Source organism: Magallana gigas, chromosome 2, assembly GCF_963853765.1.
Source record: "Magallana gigas chromosome 2, xbMagGiga1.1, whole genome shotgun sequence".
Classification (NCBI taxonomy): Eukaryota; Metazoa; Mollusca; class Bivalvia; order Ostreida; family Ostreidae; genus Magallana; species Magallana gigas.
In genome coordinates this window covers 45361260-45382411 of record NC_088854.1, presented here as the reverse complement: position 1 = coordinate 45382411, position 21152 = coordinate 45361260, and the positions used below count along the sequence as shown (strand labels likewise).

At 33.8% G+C, this 21152-nt stretch overlaps 1 protein-coding gene and 1 pseudogene across 1 annotated transcript; one reads left to right on the top strand and one right to left on the bottom strand.

The window, feature by feature from the left end:
- Positions 1 to 1406: 1406 nt before the first annotated feature.
- LOC105329415 (nose resistant to fluoxetine protein 6) lies at positions 1407 to 13084 on the top strand. Its single transcript, XM_011430662.4, has 15 exons — positions 1407 to 2293; positions 2405 to 2598; positions 2780 to 2879; positions 3220 to 3325; positions 3557 to 3807; positions 4864 to 5031; positions 7625 to 7721; positions 8539 to 8631; positions 9039 to 9195; positions 9307 to 9386; positions 9507 to 9632; positions 10333 to 10453; positions 10540 to 10735; positions 10863 to 11005; positions 12721 to 13084. Exons 1-15 carry the CDS (start codon positions 1537 to 1539, stop codon positions 12847 to 12849), a joined length of 2718 nt encoding a protein of 905 aa, XP_011428964.3. The 5' UTR covers positions 1407 to 1536; the 3' UTR covers positions 12850 to 13084.
- Positions 13085 to 17799: 4715 nt separating this feature from the next.
- LOC136271610 (uncharacterized) lies at positions 17800 to 20909 on the bottom strand (annotated as a pseudogene).
- Positions 20910 to 21152: the final 243 nt, after the last annotated feature.

Here is a 21152-nt window from a genome sequence, read left to right as displayed (position 1 = left end):
AAATACCAGGTATTTATATTCTTTGACAATGTTTATAATTTTGTTATTAAATGAAAATGAAAGCTTTGAAACATTACCTTGTATCTTGAACCCTTCACTGAATTTATGGAGTAAACATCTAAACAATAACAACAAATGGTTGTTTACTCTTGAATGTCATGAGTAATACTGTTTTCTCTGGAGAAAAAAAGTTATTGCATTTGCTCACGATGGATATAATGGAATAAATTTTTTTTTTAAAAACCTATGTAATACTGGTGTCGATGACTCGAAACCTTTAAAGTTCAGTGTATATTCAGTAGATCTTCGTAAATCCACTAAGCTAAGCATTTTGTAGAAAAATACTACACATTATATAATACTAACACTAGAAAACTAATTGAACTTTCTATAAAAAATGCAAATTTATGGTACTAATAAAAAAATCCTGATAATTTAGAGTTGGAACATGACTGAAGATCGGAGAATTTAAAATCATTTATAATACTGGTGTCTGAAATGCTCGAACAGAGAGCGGATATTCTATGGAAATCAATCTTTTGAGTTTTGTTTAAAGACAAAATTCTTATCTACTCTAAATTCTTAGTTTGGAGGCAAACTATCTTGATAAATTTTTAATATCAATGATAATACATTAGTGTAACAAACTTATTCTGAGCCTTGAAACATAATCTCTAAAACTTTTTGAAACCGAAATTGCTTAGTTATTTTACCCTCTATCATATGAGAACAAGAGTTCACAAAACTTTATTCGCCACGCCAACGACACGTGAAAAGTAAGACAAAGACTGCGAAGGTTAAATCGTGCTTATACACTGATATAAAAAATATACACAAAGCTAGCAACGAAAATATTCTCATTATTGAAACCCCATTCTATATAAGATGAATGGTGTTATTAGTTTCACACAATTTGTTTTGGTTGTTCACTCACATCACACTGTACCAAATAAAAGAAACCCGGTTCTTAAAATTTGCTCTGAAATCGGTAGTTTTCTTAACAATTTTCGGGTTTGCTTCTAGAAATAACTTGCGTTACCATGAGTATAATTATGATTAACCTCTCGGAAACTTAATTCTGCTGTTTTGTATTGTTTCTATTCTAAGCGGATATCTTATGCAAATCTTTTTTGTTTCGTTCTTAAAACTCTCCAACCTTCAATTCTTGGTAGGGGGGCAAACCCCTTTGATAATTCATTTATTTTCAAAAAAGTCAGAAATTACTGATCCAATAATCTGTACGCAAAAGTTTTCAAAGTTAAGATGTTAAATCCTTTTCTTCTCTAACATAATGTACAAAATTTTTCTGTATTTTAAAATCTGCGTCACATCAATGACGCATGAAAGACAGAGATTGCAATAAGTGGAATAGTACATTACACATTGCTATGAAAGTATACATTAAGCTAGCAACGAAAGAATTAAGGTCCGAACGCATACTGAATATTGACACCCCATTCCATATTAGATAACGGGTGTTATCAGTTTCGTTCAGTTTCATTCAATTTGTTTTGATCACCACTCATTTGGTATCAAATGGAGGGAACACGGTCCTTTAAATTTGTTCTAAACTCAATAGTTTTCTTAACAGTTTTCGGTTTTGCTTGTGGAAATAACTTGCGTTACCATGACTATATGATTAACCCTCTCGGAAATTTACAAAGGAAACTAGAGGCTCAAAAGGCAATTCAGCCTTTTCTTAGTTCAAAGCCGTTTCTGGAATGGACGAGTCAGTTGAGTAAACAATCGCTTCTCAAACGAGCTAATCAGGTGGATCTACGAAAATTAAACGATACAGCTCCTGTGACAGATTCCAACCCAATCAACACCTTTCTACAGAACGTTTTAGGACAACTAACCAATACTTTTCAGAACAATACTTCATCGAATGGTGTTGGAGATGCCTTCCAAAATCTTTTTAACGGTGTTCTTGGTTCTTTGTCGGCCGGTGGTGACCAGGCGAAAGCAAGCAACGGGTCCCAAAATGGATCTCCAGCAGGTTCATTTGGAAATTTCTTGCAAAATATCACCCAAAACACGAATGGCATTGGCAACTTGATCACTTCAATGTTAGGAGCAAATGGTGGAAAAGGAGGCGCAACTTCTGGGATGAACTTGGGGAACATTCTACAGTTACTGAGCGGCGGTAATGTCGATCCGAGTACCATTGGTAACATACTGATGTCTTTCCTAAATGGAGCAGTGCAGGGAACGAACGCATCCACAGCCTGTCAGGGGGACTTCATTAAAGTGATCAAAGGTCTACAAAACATGGAGGCTTGGGCTCTGAAATGTAAGAGAGAGAGAGAGAGACAGAGACAGACAGACCAGTTGTTGATAAATTGCTTCAAACAATTATCGTGTATTGTTAAATGTCATGATTCTTTTCCTTTTCGACATTAAGTCCTAGATGCATCCGCTAAGATCCCCACTGATCTCCTGAACTTGAATTTGAACTGGTACGGTTCCTACGACGAGTGTTACAGCGACAGCACATTCCTTGAGTCGTTTGGGATTCTCCATAACACCCAGACCCCCGTTAAAGGACAGTATTGTAACACAAACCTAAATCTACCGCTTCCACCGGAAGTTAAAGGGGTAAGTGCCATACTTCTGGTCATTCATTCACCAAAACTAATTGAATTATGAAATCGTATGCAAAAGTACTTTTCATACATAAATTTTATACTACCAGATGTTAAAAATAGAAATATGCCATGCAATTATGACAAATCGGATATTTCAATGTTGCATCTCTTTTTCTGTGTGTAAATTGCAGATTTTGATGGTTGCATTACAAAACTCCGGTTATATCAAGGCTGGGATTTGTTTTCCTAAGTCATGTAGCACTGATGATCTCCTCCAAATTGTAAACGCTTGTAAGTAAGCTATGGGCACTTGTATCACTATTTTTTAATGTTTTCATTACATTTCTTGTATTTGTTATAACTAATCTATATGCTAGTTATGATGTTATGTTTTTATCTTATTTGCAAACAATATAAATACCTGCGCCAAATAATGAAGACAATTCAGGGTCATCTTATTTTCTTATTAGTTTGATTTTCACTGTCGTGTTAGGTCAATCTGTAATTTTTGTCATACGTTATTATACCTTGTAGAGTAAGAAAAATTCCAACATGTGACATTTCTAAGCTTAGCAACACGGTACATTAAAATTGTAAATGTTGAAAACATGGTAATTTTTTTCATACACAGTTCTAAATAGTATCCCGTTGGGGGACAACAAGGTGACGGCATGGCCCATCACGTGTCCGGTGCCTGCCGATGAGGACACACTGGAAACCGACACCATAGTAGTCGTGTGAGTAACACTCTAGATCACGTGCATCATTCAATAGTTATGGGGAACCCTCGTTTTTAAAGGATAGGTTTCCTCGTGAATATTTATTATTAATACAAAACGACTACGATTTTATCGAAGATGACAGAAGCATTCACTGATAGTAAATGTATATGCATCTTATAGTTTATTAAATATATCTGCCCGATAGTATTTATTGTGATAATTTCTTCATTACTTCGTTTACTGCAGGATATTTTTGGCTATTGTTCTTTTAATCATCTTGGAGGGAACTTTGTATGACGTCATCGTCAACATCAGATCAAAAAGAAATCAAGAAAATGTTGAAGAAAATGGAAAGCCGGCAGAAAATGGAAAACCGACAGAAAATGAAAAACCGATGGAGAATGGGAACAGTTACCCCGAAAATAAGTATAAGCTGAGAGCTGAGAACGGCGACATCCAGCACACCCAACCTACGGACAAACATGCACAAAAACCGGGTAATGCAAGCTTATCAGTATGTAGATTATAAAATAATAGTGTACGTGTTGTGTAGAATTTAAATGCAATAGTTGAATTATATTCTGTTAAATTTTCATGATTATGAGGCGGAGGGAGCGAAGCGACAAAGCACCTCCCTAATTGCTAGAAATGTATGATTTAAATTACTTAAAAAAAATAACTGATCATTTTTATCGGCTGGTCAAACATTTGTGCCCTCAATTATTAATATATATTTTTTTGTTCAGTTAAGCAGTTTTTATGCTGTCAATTGAAAATGTGACGTCGCTAATTTTAAAGGATTAAAAGCATCACTTGCTTAAGTATTTAGCGACCGTTGATTGAATTTTAAAAAAGTGGATTATGTTCTTGATCTTACAAGACAATAGGTCTTAGAAAGCGGAAAAGCGTAATTTGTAATTCAATGGTCTAACCATGATTTACCGATTAACCTGCATACCCTTGATAGGATGTGCTGATACCAACTGCATTAAAAATTTCAGGTCTTAATTAAAATTCTATTATACTGCATTTGTACACATAGTGAATATACAGTCATGTAAATTGATGTATAGCACTCCATTCATATAGATGATACAGGACATTTTCATACAAGATGCTATTCGTAATTTGCCCTATAATGAAGATGTCATTATTTTATTTGAATAAAAGAAAAATATAACTAAAATACTACAGCATTACTTAATGTTTTAAAATGTGCAAAGTATCGGTCAACTTGACATTTGTCTTCTACATTTAATTAATTGTAATGTTACATGGTTCTCATAGATATTATGCATGTATATGATATAAAACAGGTTAAACTAACGCCAATTTAGCCATGGGATAATGATTGATTGATCAATTTAAAGCTATAGCGACTACCTATTTTTAAGAGTTTTCCAAAATTAGTTGAATTTTTATCTTTTCTAACACATATATTCGTGCAATAGTAAAATCAGTTACTTCAAGAAAACATCATCCGAAAGAAGTTTATTTAAGAGGATTTAGCTGTTTTTACAATAGCTTAACACACTCTTGTTTCATCATTACAGGTATCGTTGGCCGACTGGTTCTGTGTTTCAGTGCCTATACTAACGGTAAGAAGATACTTGGTACCTCTCAACCCAAGGGCAGTCTGACGGCCGTCAACGGGATCCGATTCCTCAGCATGAGCTGGGTTATCCTAGGTCACACCCTCGTTTTCGTCTTGGGAAATACATGTAAGTTGGTTTTTGTTAATTGTTGTTACTGCTATTGTCATCATTGTTGATGCTGTTGTCAGTGTTGTCGTTGTTGTCGTCAATTTTGTTGTCATCGTCGTTGTTGTTATTGTCGCCGTTGTTTTGTTGTTGTCGTGATTGTTGGTGTCACAATTTTTGTTGTCGTTGCTGCTGTTGTTTGCCTATTGCAATTTGTCTTGTCTATTTTTGTTGTTGTTGGTTATATAATTGTTTCTCTTAATTTTTCAGACATATTGTAACCTATAAAAAAGTATTTATTCCTTTACTAAGTTTTCAGATGACTGGGTGCTCTCTCTTAGAATTTGCTACACCATATACTGCTATGCAAAAAATCGTCTTTCTAGAGTTGATTTTGAGTCATAGTACTTTTTAAGGATCAATTCGATGTAATGTATTTAGACGCATTGTTTTTCTAATTAATACTGGTATTCTATAACAAAGTCCTATTTTACACATAAATGATACGAACAATTAGCTAATTTAGATATCGTTTAGACGTATAAATTCCTTCGCCAGAGTTCAATATGTTATTTTCAAAAAAGATTTCGTACAGATAACTTTTTTATATGCATTTCTTTTTTTCATATTTTATTTTATTATCTTTAAAGATTCTCCAGCAATGTTTTGTATCTGTTTACTAAGTTATTGATCATTTTTTGGTTAATTGTTTAATCACGTTTATCTGCATACAATTATTGGTGCATTCTAATAATAAAAGTTATTGAAATCTGTGTTTAATCACACTCTCCAATATCAAGTGAAAATCAAAGCAAGGGGGAGGGATGACAGTGTTTAATGTTTCGCAGCCATTTAAGCATTGAATCATTATTTTTTGAAAGATGTGGTCTCATAACTGCAACGGTGTGTGCATACAAATTGAAATAAGCGCGCTAGCGCGTTATGATAATTTGTTTGCACACACCGTTGCAGTTATGAGACCACATCTTTCAAAAAATAATGATTCAATGCTTATATTTACGTTTTTAAACATTTATTTCCTTCCCGAAAATATGCTTTGGTTTTAAAAAGCTCTGACTTATTCAACGAGTAATGCGAAATTAATGGAAGAGCCATTGGAGCAGCCGAATTATGCTGACAAAAATAGTGCGCAGCGTTTTAAATTCTAATAACACAATTTTATTTTTCTTTCTGTGATTTAATGAATTTACTTTTGGTACACTAAGAAACTAATCAATTGAATTCATTTAATCGTCAAAATATATTTACATCAATTAAATATTAATCAGCGTAAGTATTATATCAGGTCGTGATCCGGTTTGAAGTCGATAGAAGAGTCAGTTCATGTTCTTCGAGAAATACTGAAGGAATACTGAATGTATTCCTACGCACCAGATTTGGTGATTGGGTCTTCTGTGTTATGCGTAAATATCACTCAAATCAACCAATGCAATTTAATAGAGGGAAAGAAAGTAAATGTAAATATAATATTTTGAACCCCCTGTCCCATCCGTACAGAAGGGGTCAATATGTTGCAGCCATTTTACATTTTTTTTTTTAACCTTTCTCGCTTAGCTACTAAATATCAGAGGGGAGATCAATATTTCCGGCAATAATATCTTAATTCCGGGATAAATATTTTAAGGAGAAGAGAGGGAGAGGTTGTTGCATTTTTGCAGCGATATTCAGAATATGGGTTTACTTTTTCGCGGGGTTGAAAATACACATGTATTATACTAACTGAATGGTTAAATATTTTTTGTCCATCTTAACTTCCTTTTTTGAAATCGAGGAAATATCTGTATCACTTTACATTGTATGCAGTTCTGAATTGCACTGTGGTATAAAGTACTGTGGAATCATTATATTTCGTGGTGGCTGAAATTTTCGTGGAAGTCGTGGTTACCTCTCATCCACGAATAACCATCCCCCACGAATTATAAATTAAGGCTTTTAAGTCATATTCCTTTTGTATGTATACAAAAATACACGAAATTATGTCCCAACGAATCTGTAAAATTTAAGCAATCCACGAAAATTGGCCCCCACGAGTCTTAATGATTCTACAGTAGTTTAATTTGAAGTTTCCCAAAACAAATGATTTAGCTTTAATGGCTTAAAGAAAGTGTCTCTTAATACAATTTCTTTATATAAGTAAGAAATCCTAGAAAAAATTACTTTATGACATTTAAGTTTTTGTTTCAAATTTAAGAAAATTATTTGGACATACAACTGATATACATGTAACTATATACAATATCACAAACATTCTATAGTTTGTAGGGTATACAGATTTCTTAATTCGATGTTGTGTCCTCATTACCTTGGATACATTTAATCCTTAACTATGAGTCACTTTATCTGAACAATGGGTGTATAGCTGTATCCATTTCTTGGATGAAAAGTAGGTTCGCTGAACAGATACCTGCATTGCTTTCTCTGTGTCATACCTAATGATGTTAGAAGTCTATCATACATTCCTTATTCCGTTAATTCTTTTTAGTTATGACATCATTAATTAATATGTATACATTAATATGTATTTAAACATGAAGCTCGTTGTGTGAATAATTCGCCTTTTCATCTACTGATTATTTAAAACCGGTACTTTTAGCCAACATGCTCCAATATTACAACGAGTTCGGCAGTCGTGCAGCCTCTCAATCTATCTTCAATGCTCCTTTCTCAGTGGATTCTTTCTTTGTTCTAAGGTTGGTGAATAATCGGAGAATCATTTTTTCATTGCGTGAATTTGATACCGATTTTTAACTTCTCGGGGTTTTTGTTTGCTCGGACTTATTTTGACTGGTGATGGTCAACTTGTCAACTGTAACATTAAGGTAGCTAGTCCATCCATAACTATTATATTTCATATCTAATAGATTGCAAGTTTGATCACTAAATTCTTAGAATGATTTTAAGGAGTTTATTAAATCACAAGGATTTATCTCTGAAATCTTTCAAAAAAATTAATATTAATAACTTTATCATATGTTGAAGTTAACATTGAAGTCTATGGGAAAAATGCATTTTAAAATATATTTCTTTTGTTAGTTTTATTTTCTCACATTTCTCTTGGTAAAAAGTTGTGAAAGCTTTCCCTTTCTTCTAATATGCTAAAACATTTCATAGTTTAATTACCATACATAATTTCAGAAAATGATTTTTTTTAAAATTTTCTTAAAGGGCGGACAACTCTTTTAAAAAGTTTTTTAAAAGTGCAAAAAATTCATTTAATTGACTACATGCATACAACCAAGTTTGGTTTATGTCAGCCTCATAATAGCTTTAAAATACGTATTTGATGTAGTATAGATCAATCAAAAGCGTTAAGTTTGCTTTAGTTATGGGTGGACTACCTTAATAGGAATTTCCGGTTCAAGGGTATAAGCAAAAAAGTCCGATAAATGAGTAGACAAATATTGTTTGTTAAAAAGTAATTGAAAAGAGGAATACAACATAAAAAATAATATACATATTGTAACTTAAAATAATAACGTTATGTACTTGAATGCCACAATTTTGCAGTGGTCTTCTGACGTCATATCTGCTGTTGAAACAAATGAAAAAAACAAAGGGAAGCGTCAACTGGGGTTTATATTATTTTCACCGCTACTGGAGGTAACAAAGAATTCGTTATATTTACATTCTTCAGTGTCTTTGCCTGTGATAACGTATCGATTTTGAACTATATAACTCATAAAGCCATACTGAGGCGCCAGCAGGGTTTGCTTATTTATATTTAAATATTTAACTGTACGATGGTTTAAAATTATATAAATATAGGTAATAAGGAATCATTCTTTGAATGTTATGAGGTGATATTTTCGGTCGGGCGTGATCAAATCTATCATAAAGCCCTTTGGGCCTTATTGGATTTGATCACGCCCCGACCAAAATTATCGCCTCATAATACTCAAAGAATGATTCCTTATTCCTTATATAATATTGTATGTTGAACGATAAAAGGCTAAACACTTTAGTTGTATTCAGCTTTACTGTGATCGAGAGTTCTTTCCCTTCTGCAGACTGACCCCAGTGTACATGATTGTCATAGGAATGTACGTTACTATTTACCCCCACTTGATCTATGGACCAAACAAACAAACATCGGACCAGATATGCAAGGATTTTTGGTGGAAAAACCTTCTTTACATAGACAACTTTTTTGGAATCAAAGACCTGGTGAATTTCTCCGCGCTACTATGAACTTAGGATGATATGAGTGTGTTTTTATTCATTAACATAAAAGTGTATTGTCTTTACTAACTAACCCCCTTCTGTCTTCATTTGCAGTGCCTTGGTTGGTCATGGTACCTAAACAATGATATGCAGTTCTACATTTTAAGCCCACTTCTTATTGTACCATTTTTCTTGTTAGTACCATTTTTAGCAGTTAATCTTCTAGTAGAATAAAAACAAATTTTGTGAATTTACAAACCGGAAAATATTTCAGTTTGTTTGTATTGAAAGCAATCTTCACACACTTCTTTCAGTAACCAGATTATTGGGATCACAGTGAGTGTCGTTTTCTTGTTGGCTGCTACTATTACTCCAGGGGTGCTTAGTTACGTCAAGGATTTCCCCGTCCACTTCCTTGGTGGAGGGCCAAAGGACACTGAGTAAGTAACCATTAAAAACCATTACATGCATAGTAAAAACGTGTGGTCAAATGCAACAATACCGCCAAAAGGACACTGAGTAAGTCAAAAGTGGATCGTGTTTGTGATTTTCTTGTTGGCAGGCACGTAACATCAGGGAGGGAGGGGGGGCCTGCCCCCCCCCCCCCCCCCCACTTTTTCTCGCAGCAACAAATTTCTTTAAAATTTACATATAAAAAAGTTGCCCCCCCCCCCCACTTTTTTTGGAGGATGTAAAAAATTGATATGAAAATAAGAAAATTAGGATTGAAAATGAAGTTTTATACTACGCCAGCCCCCCCCCCCCCCTCCCCCCCCCCCCCCCCCCCCCGGATTTTGAAGATTTTTGGAAAGTCTTTTTTCCTTTTTTCCTTTTTTTTTTTGGATGAGTCTGGCCCCCACTTTCAAAAACGATGCTACGTACGTGCCTGGTTGGTAGCTTCACGGACGTTGAAGACTTCCTTTTTAGTTTTGATTAACCATTAAAAACGAATACATGCATAGAAGCGAGTGGTCAAATGCAACAATGACGTCAAAAACCCTTTTAAATGCTCAAGGCCAAATTTATAGGACCTTCCTTGATATTAATAATATAAACTTATTATATATTGAGAGAGAGAGAGAGAGAAAGAGAGAGAAATGTGCTACATTGTAGACATATAAATACATAGTTCTTTTTCAGCCGAGCTGCTTATTTTGAGGATTATTACATTGTTCCTTATTGTCGAATGGGACCGTACATCTGTGGAGTGATCACTGGCTACATACTGTACAAGACAAAATGCAAATGCCGGATGAATATTGTGAGTAAAAGTAAAGCACTATCGTGATTAAACCTATATACACAAACTATTGTAAATGATAACAGTAAAACCATCTCGCCATTTAGTTTGTGAACCTGTTGGGGTGGGCTGTTGCCACAGCCACGGCGTGTGGCTGTCTATATGGTATATACAACACTGTGAGGCCTGACAACCCTGTCTACCTCTCTAGAGAAGTCACGGCACTATATAATGGAGTCAGTCGCACTGCATGGGGAGCAGCCGTATGCTGGGTCATCTTCGCCTGCTCCACTGGCAATGGCGGTAAACAACTGCTGTTTATGTTTTATTCCATATTTTGCCGAATACTATTCAAAAATATAAATACTGCCTATATTTCGTAGGGAAAAATTAAAATACTTTTATTGAATGAATCCTGTAATGATTTTAGGGTTCATTAACACTTTGTTGTCGTGGAAGGCGTTTGTACCTCTGTCCAGACTGACATACTGTGCCTATTTGGTACATCCTCTGGTTATGTATGTCTATTATTTCAACTGGAACTTCCCTCTGTACATGACCGATCTGGACTTAGTAAGTATCGAGATATTATTGAGTGTACATACACATGTATACATTTACATCCTCGTAGTATGATTCCCTCTATTTCATACGGAAATTGACTGTAATTTATAGCTCTCTAGAAACTGACAGGACTGAAATATACGCGCCCCATTTATCGATTGGTTGAAACCTTCATCAACCTAAGAAAAATCACGGAATGCTCGAAATGATCATATCTGATAAAAAACGATTTGGCTGTTTCTTTTAGCTAACGTAGGTTAGCAATAATTTAGTTAATTTTATATATACTCACTTTTTACAATCAATATACTAATTTGTTAAAAGAAAGATATAAATGTAGAAAATAAAATACTTTCTTGTTGATTCATGCGGGTAATAAAAGTAGAGATCATTGCAGAACAAAAATTAGATAATCCACTTATGCGGGTTATATACTTTTTCTGCAATATTGTTTGAATATATACAGTTGATCAAATATCTACGAAAGCCGAATAGGGCCACATAAAGAAATATTTTTATCTCGTAATTACGAGAAAAGATCTCGTTATTACGAGTTATTTATCTCGTTATTACGAGAAAAGATCTCGTAATTACGAGAAAAGATCTCGTTATTACGAGATAATTTTCTCGTTATTACGAGAAAAGATCTCGTTATTACGAGATAATTTTCTCGTTATTACGAGTTAATTTTCTCGTTATTACGAGAAAAGATCTCGTTATTACGAGTAAAGATCTCGTTATTACGAGAAAAGATCTATATAAGATGGTGCGTTTCTGAAAAAGAATTCGACTGGATCACACTTTAAATTAGTTACAGATCACTTTAATGGCTATATAGTTTCAGTCATGGATATGGATACACAGGATTTACCCGAATTTGTTTTTTTATGTTCATACACAACCTACATGTATATTGAAAATAATTGATTTTATATAAACATTTTTGAGTCTGAAAAAAAATAACACGTAACCTTCTTAATTATTGGCATATAGTTCAATGAATTTTTTAATCAATTTGCTTTGCTAATTCTTCTAAAATTTCTTTAAAATTGCTTGGTCCGATTTTATATCAAATTATGCGTTTTAAACGATGATCACATGTGCTAAGTAAGTGTATATTAATAGACATTGCAGTAGTTCATACACTTTATATAAAAAGAATAGAATAATGAAACGCGCCATTTCAAAAATAGATCTTTTCTCGTAATTACGAGATAATTAACTCGTAATAACGAGATCTTTTCTCGTAATAACGAGATCTTTTCTCGTAATAACGAGATCTTTTCTCGTAATAACGAGATCTTTTCTCGTAATTACGAGATAATTAACTCGTATTAACTCATAATAACGAGATCTTTTCTCGTAATTACGAGATCTTTTCTCGTAATTACGAGATAATTAACTCGTATTAACTCGTAATAACGAGATAATTTACTCGTTATAACGAGATCTTTTCTCGTAATTACGAGATCTTTTCTCATAATAACGAGATAATTAACTCGTAATAACGAGATCTTTTCTCGTAATTACGAGATCTTTTCTCGTAATAACGAGATAATTAACTCGTAATAACGAGATCTTTTCTCGTAATTACGAGATAAAAATATTTTTTTAAGTGGCCCTATTCGTCTTTCGTAAATATCCTTTTAAGCGATGGTCAATGTTAATTTGTTTACAGAGTATGACTAGTTATTCTTAATAACAATGTTTAATTTATTTTGCAGGTATACCTCTTCCTCGGCAATCTAGTGGTGTCTTATGGAATCGCTTTTATTGTTTCGATCGCGTTTGAATCGCCTTTTATGGGTCTTGAGAAAATCATGTTTGGTGGTCTTGGTAAAAAAAAGAAGTGACGTAGAACATACGCTGGTTTATGGCGTGTCGTATTTTATAAATGTGGTCTAAAATATTTGATTTTCAGCAAAGTACATAAAAAAACAATTGAACAAAATTAATGTTGATTTTTATCTACGTATTATGACCACATTGAATTAATTTGTTAATATATGTGATTGCTTTATGCCTCAAAAATATTACATGTATGATAGAATCAAAATCATGAAACCACTGAGTAAATTGTTAATTGTGTTGACATCTTTTGATACTATGATTGACATGAAAAACAAGACATTCCTTTGAGTTTCCTTGTCGACGCCATACGAGTATCAAAAACATGACAAGGGTGGTCGAAGAAGCACTCTTATTTAGTTTTTCTGTCATCGTATGATGAATGCACTGCATTATCTACGGTATATTATCTGTGATTGATACATGTATGAACTGTTTGAATGACTTTATGTTCAACAGTTCAACAGTTCTTTAATTTTAAACAGAAACTTTATTAATATTCTTAAATAAAGGCTAGCAGTGCATTGTTAAATGAATTTACTCTTTTTTATAAACCTGTTTCGAGGTTGATTTCAATTTCCTAATTCAACCAGCAATAAAGATAAGATAAAGTACAACTTAAGCAGTTTTTTGCAAGTATTCAGTTATAAACTTTAAAAAAAAACCCACGTCGACTGAATAAACGGTTTACGTAGGGCATAATTTATGACTCCTAAATTATTGCATTTATTCCCTAAAAGAAAAAGAAGAATTACCCGTATCATAGGTAAGTATGTTTGCTATGGGAGGTTATTTGCATAAAGTGTTCTAAAAAAAGGGTTATTAAATAATTTAATTCGTGCTGTAATTTAACCCAGAATTCCAAAATCTGTGTTATCTCTAGACTTCAACATGATGATCAATACCAAGATATTTCAGTCGTTACGTTATGAAATAAATGTGAAATACAATGGTTAGTTGTACTAATCCGCTTCTTCTGCTATCTTTCCAACCTAAACATTTTTTAGAAAAATATTTATTTAAACATGAGTCATTTTCATTTGAGAGATAACTTAAAAATCGCACATTAAACATCGAATTGATAAACAGTCAAACATTGGCTGGCACCGCGTGAGAGCATTCTGGATATTGACACCATGTGATATGCTGCAACAGTTTTAAATGGCCTCGATGAGATTTTTGGACTCTTTCAACTATCTGGAAAGTTAGGGTTCGGTATAATAATATAGAAATCACATTTATTTTCTAAACTAGAACATTTTGATTTTTCCTCACTAAAAAGCATTATATAATTATAACATCATACATTCCGGTGTGTCCTGCCTCTCAATTAAAGAAAAAACAGGAAATTGTGGTGAAAAAAGGGGAACAAAATTCAGTGCCCTGTTATAAAACGTGCGATGTTTATTATGACAATTATTTGTTTTGCAAATGCCGCATTTATTTGGACCCAAGGTGTCATGACGCGTCACATACATGTATGTATATCATGATTTGATCACGCCCCAACGAAATCATCACCTAATGATATTCAAAGAATGATTTCTTATTACTACATGTAGTAACCTATATTTAATTTATTTAATTTTCAGCAACTGTTGAAAATAGGAGAGCCCATAAAAGCCATACTATCTTTAGGGAATAGTTGTCATTTGTAAGTCATGACATTGTAATCTATACACCACAGGTGCTTGTGGACTGGACCGTGCACTACCACCCCCCCCCCCCCCCTTTCTATTTTTTTTCAAATTTTTTTTTTTTTATTTCTTTTATTAATTATCGTTAACAACCCCTTTTATATGTCTCCAGTCGAAAAATAAAAGAAATATCACGACTCGGTAGCATTTTATAATCACACTCGTTTCCCCTATATATATATAAAGAGAGAAGGTAAGCAACTCCCGTTTGTTTACATTGAGGTACCACCTGGGAAATTCAAACGATTACTATATCAAAAATCGCTATACCTTTGGTGTCATCTATTTTTCTCACTTCCACACATATCCTTCTATCTGAAAACTTATATAAATTAGCACGCTGAACCGTAATCTATCCAATTAATAAACATTTGTCACTCGCGACCACGATATTTTGAAACGTTCCAAGTAGAAGCTACGGAAGTTAGCTGCACAGCGACATCTATGCTAAGAACGATAACTCGTTCCGTGTTCCGAATGTCATTGACTTAACGGTAACGCACGAGAGGCCCGAAAAAAAGTTCGGGAAAAGTTTTGGCGCAATATACAAATCGGCAAAAATTCAATTCAGAAGATTTCGGCGAAAAGACATCCGATATGAGCTCCACAGAACACACACCAATAATGATATATTTAATTAACAATTTAGAATATGGAACAGCAGCTGATTTCGTTGATTTGCAGGAAATCAAAGAGAAATATTCCGGTGAGGCCTCAAGTATTTGTATTGGGAATTTTGTAAGTAAATTTTTTAAAAATGTTACGATAAAAAATGGGCGCTGCAAAGACAACTGGACGAAAATGACTAAGCGTTACTATGGCATCAAATGGAAAATTGTGGCAAAAACCGATAGTGACATTCAAAGTTCATTTCCACCGCAAATCCCTGATGATTTTTTTGTATTGTCAAAGTTTCCGAATGCTTTAACATTAGGACATTTCAGTGGTGTGATGATAAATAAAATGAAGTTGCTCACGGAAATTTGTGTGCATTCCAATAATACTTGGGGCTTACAGGTAAAGGAAAAGAAAATTGACCCAGTTATTTTGGGTTTACGTAATACATTTTGTGCTGACACCACATTTAATTTTGTTAGACAATTATGTTATTGTGATGGTGTGAATATGGTTTATAATGACAAAGCTGACTACTTTACAGAACATGTTTTGAATGGAAATTCTGAAAAGCTTAAATACCGATCCAAGCTTTGTGACATGGTCCTTCCTTTTAAAACCTCAAATAAGGCGAGTTCATCTTGTTTAAAATGCAAAAACCTAGAAAAGAAGACAAAGCAACATGAACGAGAGTCTGCAGACAAAGAAAATATTAATGTAGATGTTTTAAAACAACCCCACAATTTCCAAGAAAATGTTCCGAATGATATTACAAATAATCATGGTAATCAAACATTGTTATTATGTCAAGGAGACAATGAAGATATGTCAAAAGTGTTATTATCTGTTTTTCCCAACTGCAGTGAAAAAATAAAAACATTTCTTCTTTCTCAAAAAATGGCTCTCGACAGAAATCCCCATGGTAGACGGTGGGATAGAGATATCATCCGCCTTTGCCTGACACTATGGTGCAGGAGTCCAAGGGGCTACGGTGAATTAAGAAATAGTAAATTTCTAATTCTACCATCCGAAAAACTGCTTCAAAACTTTAAAAATTCAATTAAACAAGAAGCAGGCATCAATAAAGACATTCTTCATTGGATGTCAAATGAAGCAAAAGTTAAAAATGTTTCACCTGAAGGTCTTGAAGGGGGGTTAATAATTGATGAAATGTCAATTCAACCAGATTTGCAATTTAAAAAGAGAGACAAAGAAATTGAACTAATTGGATTTACAGAACTGTTACCAGAATCAGTCATTTTTCAAAAACTAAAATCAAACAAAAATGAAAGAATTCTGGCTACTCATGTCCTTCAGCTTGTGTTCTTAGGCTCAACTGGATTCAGATTCCCATTTGCTCATTTTGCAACTGACACTGCATCTGGTCATGAACTGTATTTATTAATGTGGCAATCTGTTAATATGTTATTAAATTTCGGCTTTAAAATTCAGTACATCAGCACAGATGGAGCACAGACAAACAGAGATCTCTTTAAACTTTTATTGCCAGAGTTTAAGTCTATTAATCCAAAAACTTGCTCATTTAGAAACCTTTATAATCCTGAAGAAGAAGTTGTTTTTATAATGGATTTTTCTCATGTTGTAAAAAAAGTAAGAAACAACATCTCAAAAAGTGGAAAAGAAGCTCATTGCAAACGTCATCTGAAATTAGCAGACCAGTTTATTGAATGGAACCATTTTACAAGCGCATATTTGTGGGACATCTCCTCTCACCCTTTCCCCATTCACCATAAACTGTCTCAAGAACATCTATTCTTAACATCCGAAGCAAAAATGCGCAATCATCTGGCGGAAGAGGTACTGAATGCTGACATGCTTAATTCATCTTATGGGGATGTACCAAAAGAGTCTTGGTGGAGCAGGAGCTGAGTTGACTGCCACTATGGAACTGTTGAAAAACACAAGTGTTTTAATTAAAAATTTCAGAGACAAAAGACCAATTGTTGATTCTAGTGATGATAGACTTAAACAGAATCATGATGCAATGGACTTTTTCATAAACTGGGAGAAGCAAATTAAGGCAGATCAAAGTGTAAAAAAGAAGGAAACATGTTTGATATCACACCAGACAAGACAAGACATAATTTCCAGTATTCTGGGATTTGAGGAGTTATGTATGCATAAACTGAAAAAGCAAAGTGCTTCTATTATTCCATGCAGATTAAACAGTGATGTTATAGAAAACATATTTTGTCAACAAAGAACACTACATAATGGTGCAAATACCAATCCAACATACCTTGGCTATTGCTACTCCATGAATTCTGTTATACTAGGACAAGCAACAATTTCAAGAAAATCAAACACTGGTGGAGAGGCTGCACAGATTGCAGGTGATCATCATCATCAATTTCCACAAAAGGTATATTTTTTTTCTTAAATTTACTGTAATAAGAAAGATGATTATATGTTTCTAAGTGATTTCATTTAGAAAATCATAATATCACAGAAATTGTAATTATATTCAAACTCAAAATATCATCTTATTATAAAATATAGTATCACTAGGTCACTGCATGGTTTATTAGTGATCATATTATTCAATCTAAAGACAAAATTACTGTACCTAAAAAAATTAAATGCACATAGGACAGGAAAAGGGATCTCCTGATTCTGTAAGTCTCAACCACTCCTGTTCATCTTGTAGATGTACACAATCTCTATGATACCATAGGGAACAATAATCACAACATATCCAAAATTCCCCTTCCAAAGCTGATCTATTGCACACTGAACATTTATCATCAGAATCTTCTGAAGTCTTTCTTTTTTTCCCTCTTCCCTTTCCTTTTCCTTTTCTTTTTGATTGCCTTTTTTCAGTTCTTATTTCTTTTTTAGGCTGTCCTGAAGGAACGGACACGGAATACAAAGGCCTTGTAGTCGTCCCACTTGGTCCAGGTTCTTCAGCGTCAAGTGTATTTGATTCCTCAGGTATGTAAGCAATATCACTACTCAAGATTGTTTTTGAAATCAAGCCAGCTATTTCATCTTTTCTCTTCTGTGCAGAAATCTTAATTTTAAAGTCTTTGCATAGCAATAACAGTTCTTTTTTTGTAAAAGACAGTCATTCAAATACTTATCATTCTGCACAAGTTCACTTTTTAATCTTAAAATAGATCCTTGTTTATTAACTGATTTGTCCTCATTGTAGAATTTCATGTTGAAACTTTTCACTACCTTTTTTGATTTTTCCATTACCTTTTTTCGCAAGGCTTTTCCCTTTTCGTTTTTCAAAAATGCAAGATAATCTCTTCTAAATTGACTAAAGCTCACTTTCAGAAACAGATTGACTACTGATTTAAATAAGTCTAAAACATTTTCACTTGCCATCACCAGGAAAAACATTAGTTCTTCAATGCAATCTCTCTGTTCACTCTGTGGTGCAGTTTTGAAAGAGTTTGAAACACACTCCAGCCATGATTGATATAAGTCAGGATCACTGAGAAGTTCCTCTTTAACTACTGTAAACATGGTTTTTCCAACAGTTACTAAGTTTTCATGTGTCAGCTTTTTGCGACAAAGAATTTCAAGTTTTTGGAAGAAATTAAACGCCAAATCAGATATGTTTGTTAGTCCTTCTCTTTGATTTTGTTTCCGTTTTATCTCATGGAGAGTGTCTGGATCACAAGAGGAAATTTGTAACTCATCATATAATGCACATAAGGAATTCAATATATCCATTTGATTCTGATGGTACTTCAACTGTTGCTGTTTTCCTTTCACATATAAAGAGTTCTTTATTTTTCCAGACAGGCTGTGCTTTAATTTAGCTATGACATATCCACTAACATATCTTATTTTACCTTTGCCTGCAGTGTCCAAGGTTTTATCAGTAGCAGGTTTTGTCAGAGGTTCTGGGGAAGTTAACTGAAGATGAGTACACAAAGTCTGGAAGAAGCTTCTTTCAAGGTAAAATAAAACTGATGTCAATAATCGCAAAGCAGGTCCCTTCACATCCTGGTTATATGAGTTCAATAGGTTCATAGTGCCATTTTTAAATTCTTTTGAGTTCATGTACTTATTGAATTTGATAAAAAATTCATTTCTGTGCTTCTGTGAAAATTTTTTCTCTTCTTCAGGAAAACATAGCAGTCCGATGTCATCTATAAGTGAAGACTGCTTTGCAAACCAGTCATCAAAACACTTGTAATTACTGATGATGCTTTGCTTAAAGTCAGTTATTTGTTTTTCAAATGGAGTATCCATAAATTCCAAAGAAACATTTTCCAATGCAGTAAGTGATTGCAACTGAAACACTCTGCAGCCTGAATTGTCAACAATGTTTTCCAAATATTCAAGTTTATCAATTTCAGAATCTGAAAAATCAGAATCCTCATCAATAAATTTAACATCATGAGCAGAATTATCTGTATTCTCAATTTCAGACCCTGTGTCAGTATCTGAATTTTCTTGAATTCTGTTGTCAATTTCATTTTTATTTCTGCAGCATGATAAATCAAACTTTAATTCACCAGGTGTGAAATCTGTATAAAATTGGTTTACACTGTTTGAATGTTTTCTGCAAAGACTTTTCTTGAAATTCACAATTTTTAATCCAGCAACAGAAACAGCTCGCCCTACTGCAACACCTAGTTGTCCTGGTTGAAAGCAAGACTGACAGTTAACAATGACATTTTTCAATGTCATGCCCTGTGACTTGTGTATTGTGAAAGCATAAGCCACCTTTATTGGAAGCTGTATTCGTGTAGCAAGCACAATCTTATCAACAGGATCATAAGTGGTAAATGTTGCAGGTACAATATTGACAGTATGCATCATGTCTTTTATTTCGAATTTTACATCGACAGAGTCCTCATTCAAGTTAGTTATAGTTCCACGGATCCCATTGACTAAGTGTTCATTTAAATTCTTAGTTATCATTACTGGACAGCCAATCTTAAGTCCCAAATTTTTGGAGACAGGAAACCGGTTCAAATAGTATTCAGAGCCTTCATCTTTTGATTTATAGATCTTTAATTCACCTGGAATTTGTTGCAGTTTTGTATAATTAAACATGTCCACATCAAAATTTCTTGCAAATTAATGTACACAGTCATCTTCATTTTCCAAAGGTCTGTCTAAAGAGTTCAAAAACGCCACTGTTTCATCTGATGGAGTACCAATTTCTAATTCATTTACACATTTTATAAGATTTGGTTCGTCTTGGCGATGGATGATATTTAAATTAATTTTATGGGTAAAAAATTCATCAAACCATGGCAGCATAAAACAATGTTTGCCTGGATCGCCATATAATTCATTTGAAACAGGTGAAAGTTGATAAAAATCGCCTACTAAAATTATTTGTATGCCGCCAAAAATTTTGTTTGATTTTCGCACATTTTTACATAAGTATTGGACCTGTTGTAAAATTTTGGAACTGATCATGGAAACTTCATCTATAATAAGTGTTTCTACTGATTGAATGTTTTTCTTAGCTGTTTGAAATCTTTCATCATGATTAATTAAATGCAAAATTTCAGCATTTGAATATCTGCCGTCTTCAATGCCAGCCCACCTATGAAGTGTCTGGGCTTTCAAATCCTGGTAATGTGTTGCTGCAATGCCTGCATGTAGAGCATACTATTGATACTTCTTTTTTTTTGAGTATACCTAATGTGTTTTGCAATTTCTTTTGTTATGTGTGTTTTTCCTGTCCCAGCTTGGCCAGTGATGACCAAGTTATGGCCATTAATTGCTGCTTGAAAAGTAAACAATTGATCTACATCCATTTTTCTTAAATATTGCGCTAAAACTTTTCCCGAACTTTTTTTTCGGGCCTCTCGTGCGTTACCGTTAAGTCAATGACATTCGGAACACGGAACGAGTTATCGTTCTTAGCATAGATGTCGCTGTGCAGCTAACTTCCGTAGCTTCTACTTGGAACGTTTCAAAATATCGTGGTCGCGAGTGACAAATGTTTATTAATTGGATAGATTACGGTTCAGCGTGCTAATTTATATAAGTTTTCAGAT

Bases quoted from the DNA above. Each gene is read 5' to 3' on its own strand.
- LOC105329415 (XM_011430662.4), top strand. From the start codon at position 1,537: ATGGAGGGAACACGGTCCTTTAAATTTGTTCTAAACTCAATAGTTTTC. The intron at 2,599-2,779 runs GTAAGTGCCATA...TGTAAATTGCAG, and splicing joins TTCCACCGGAAGTTAAAGGG to ATTTTGATGGTTGCATTACA. The intron at 5,032-7,624 runs GTAAGTTGGTTT...CGGTACTTTTAG, and splicing joins TTTCGTCTTGGGAAATACAT to CCAACATGCTCCAATATTAC.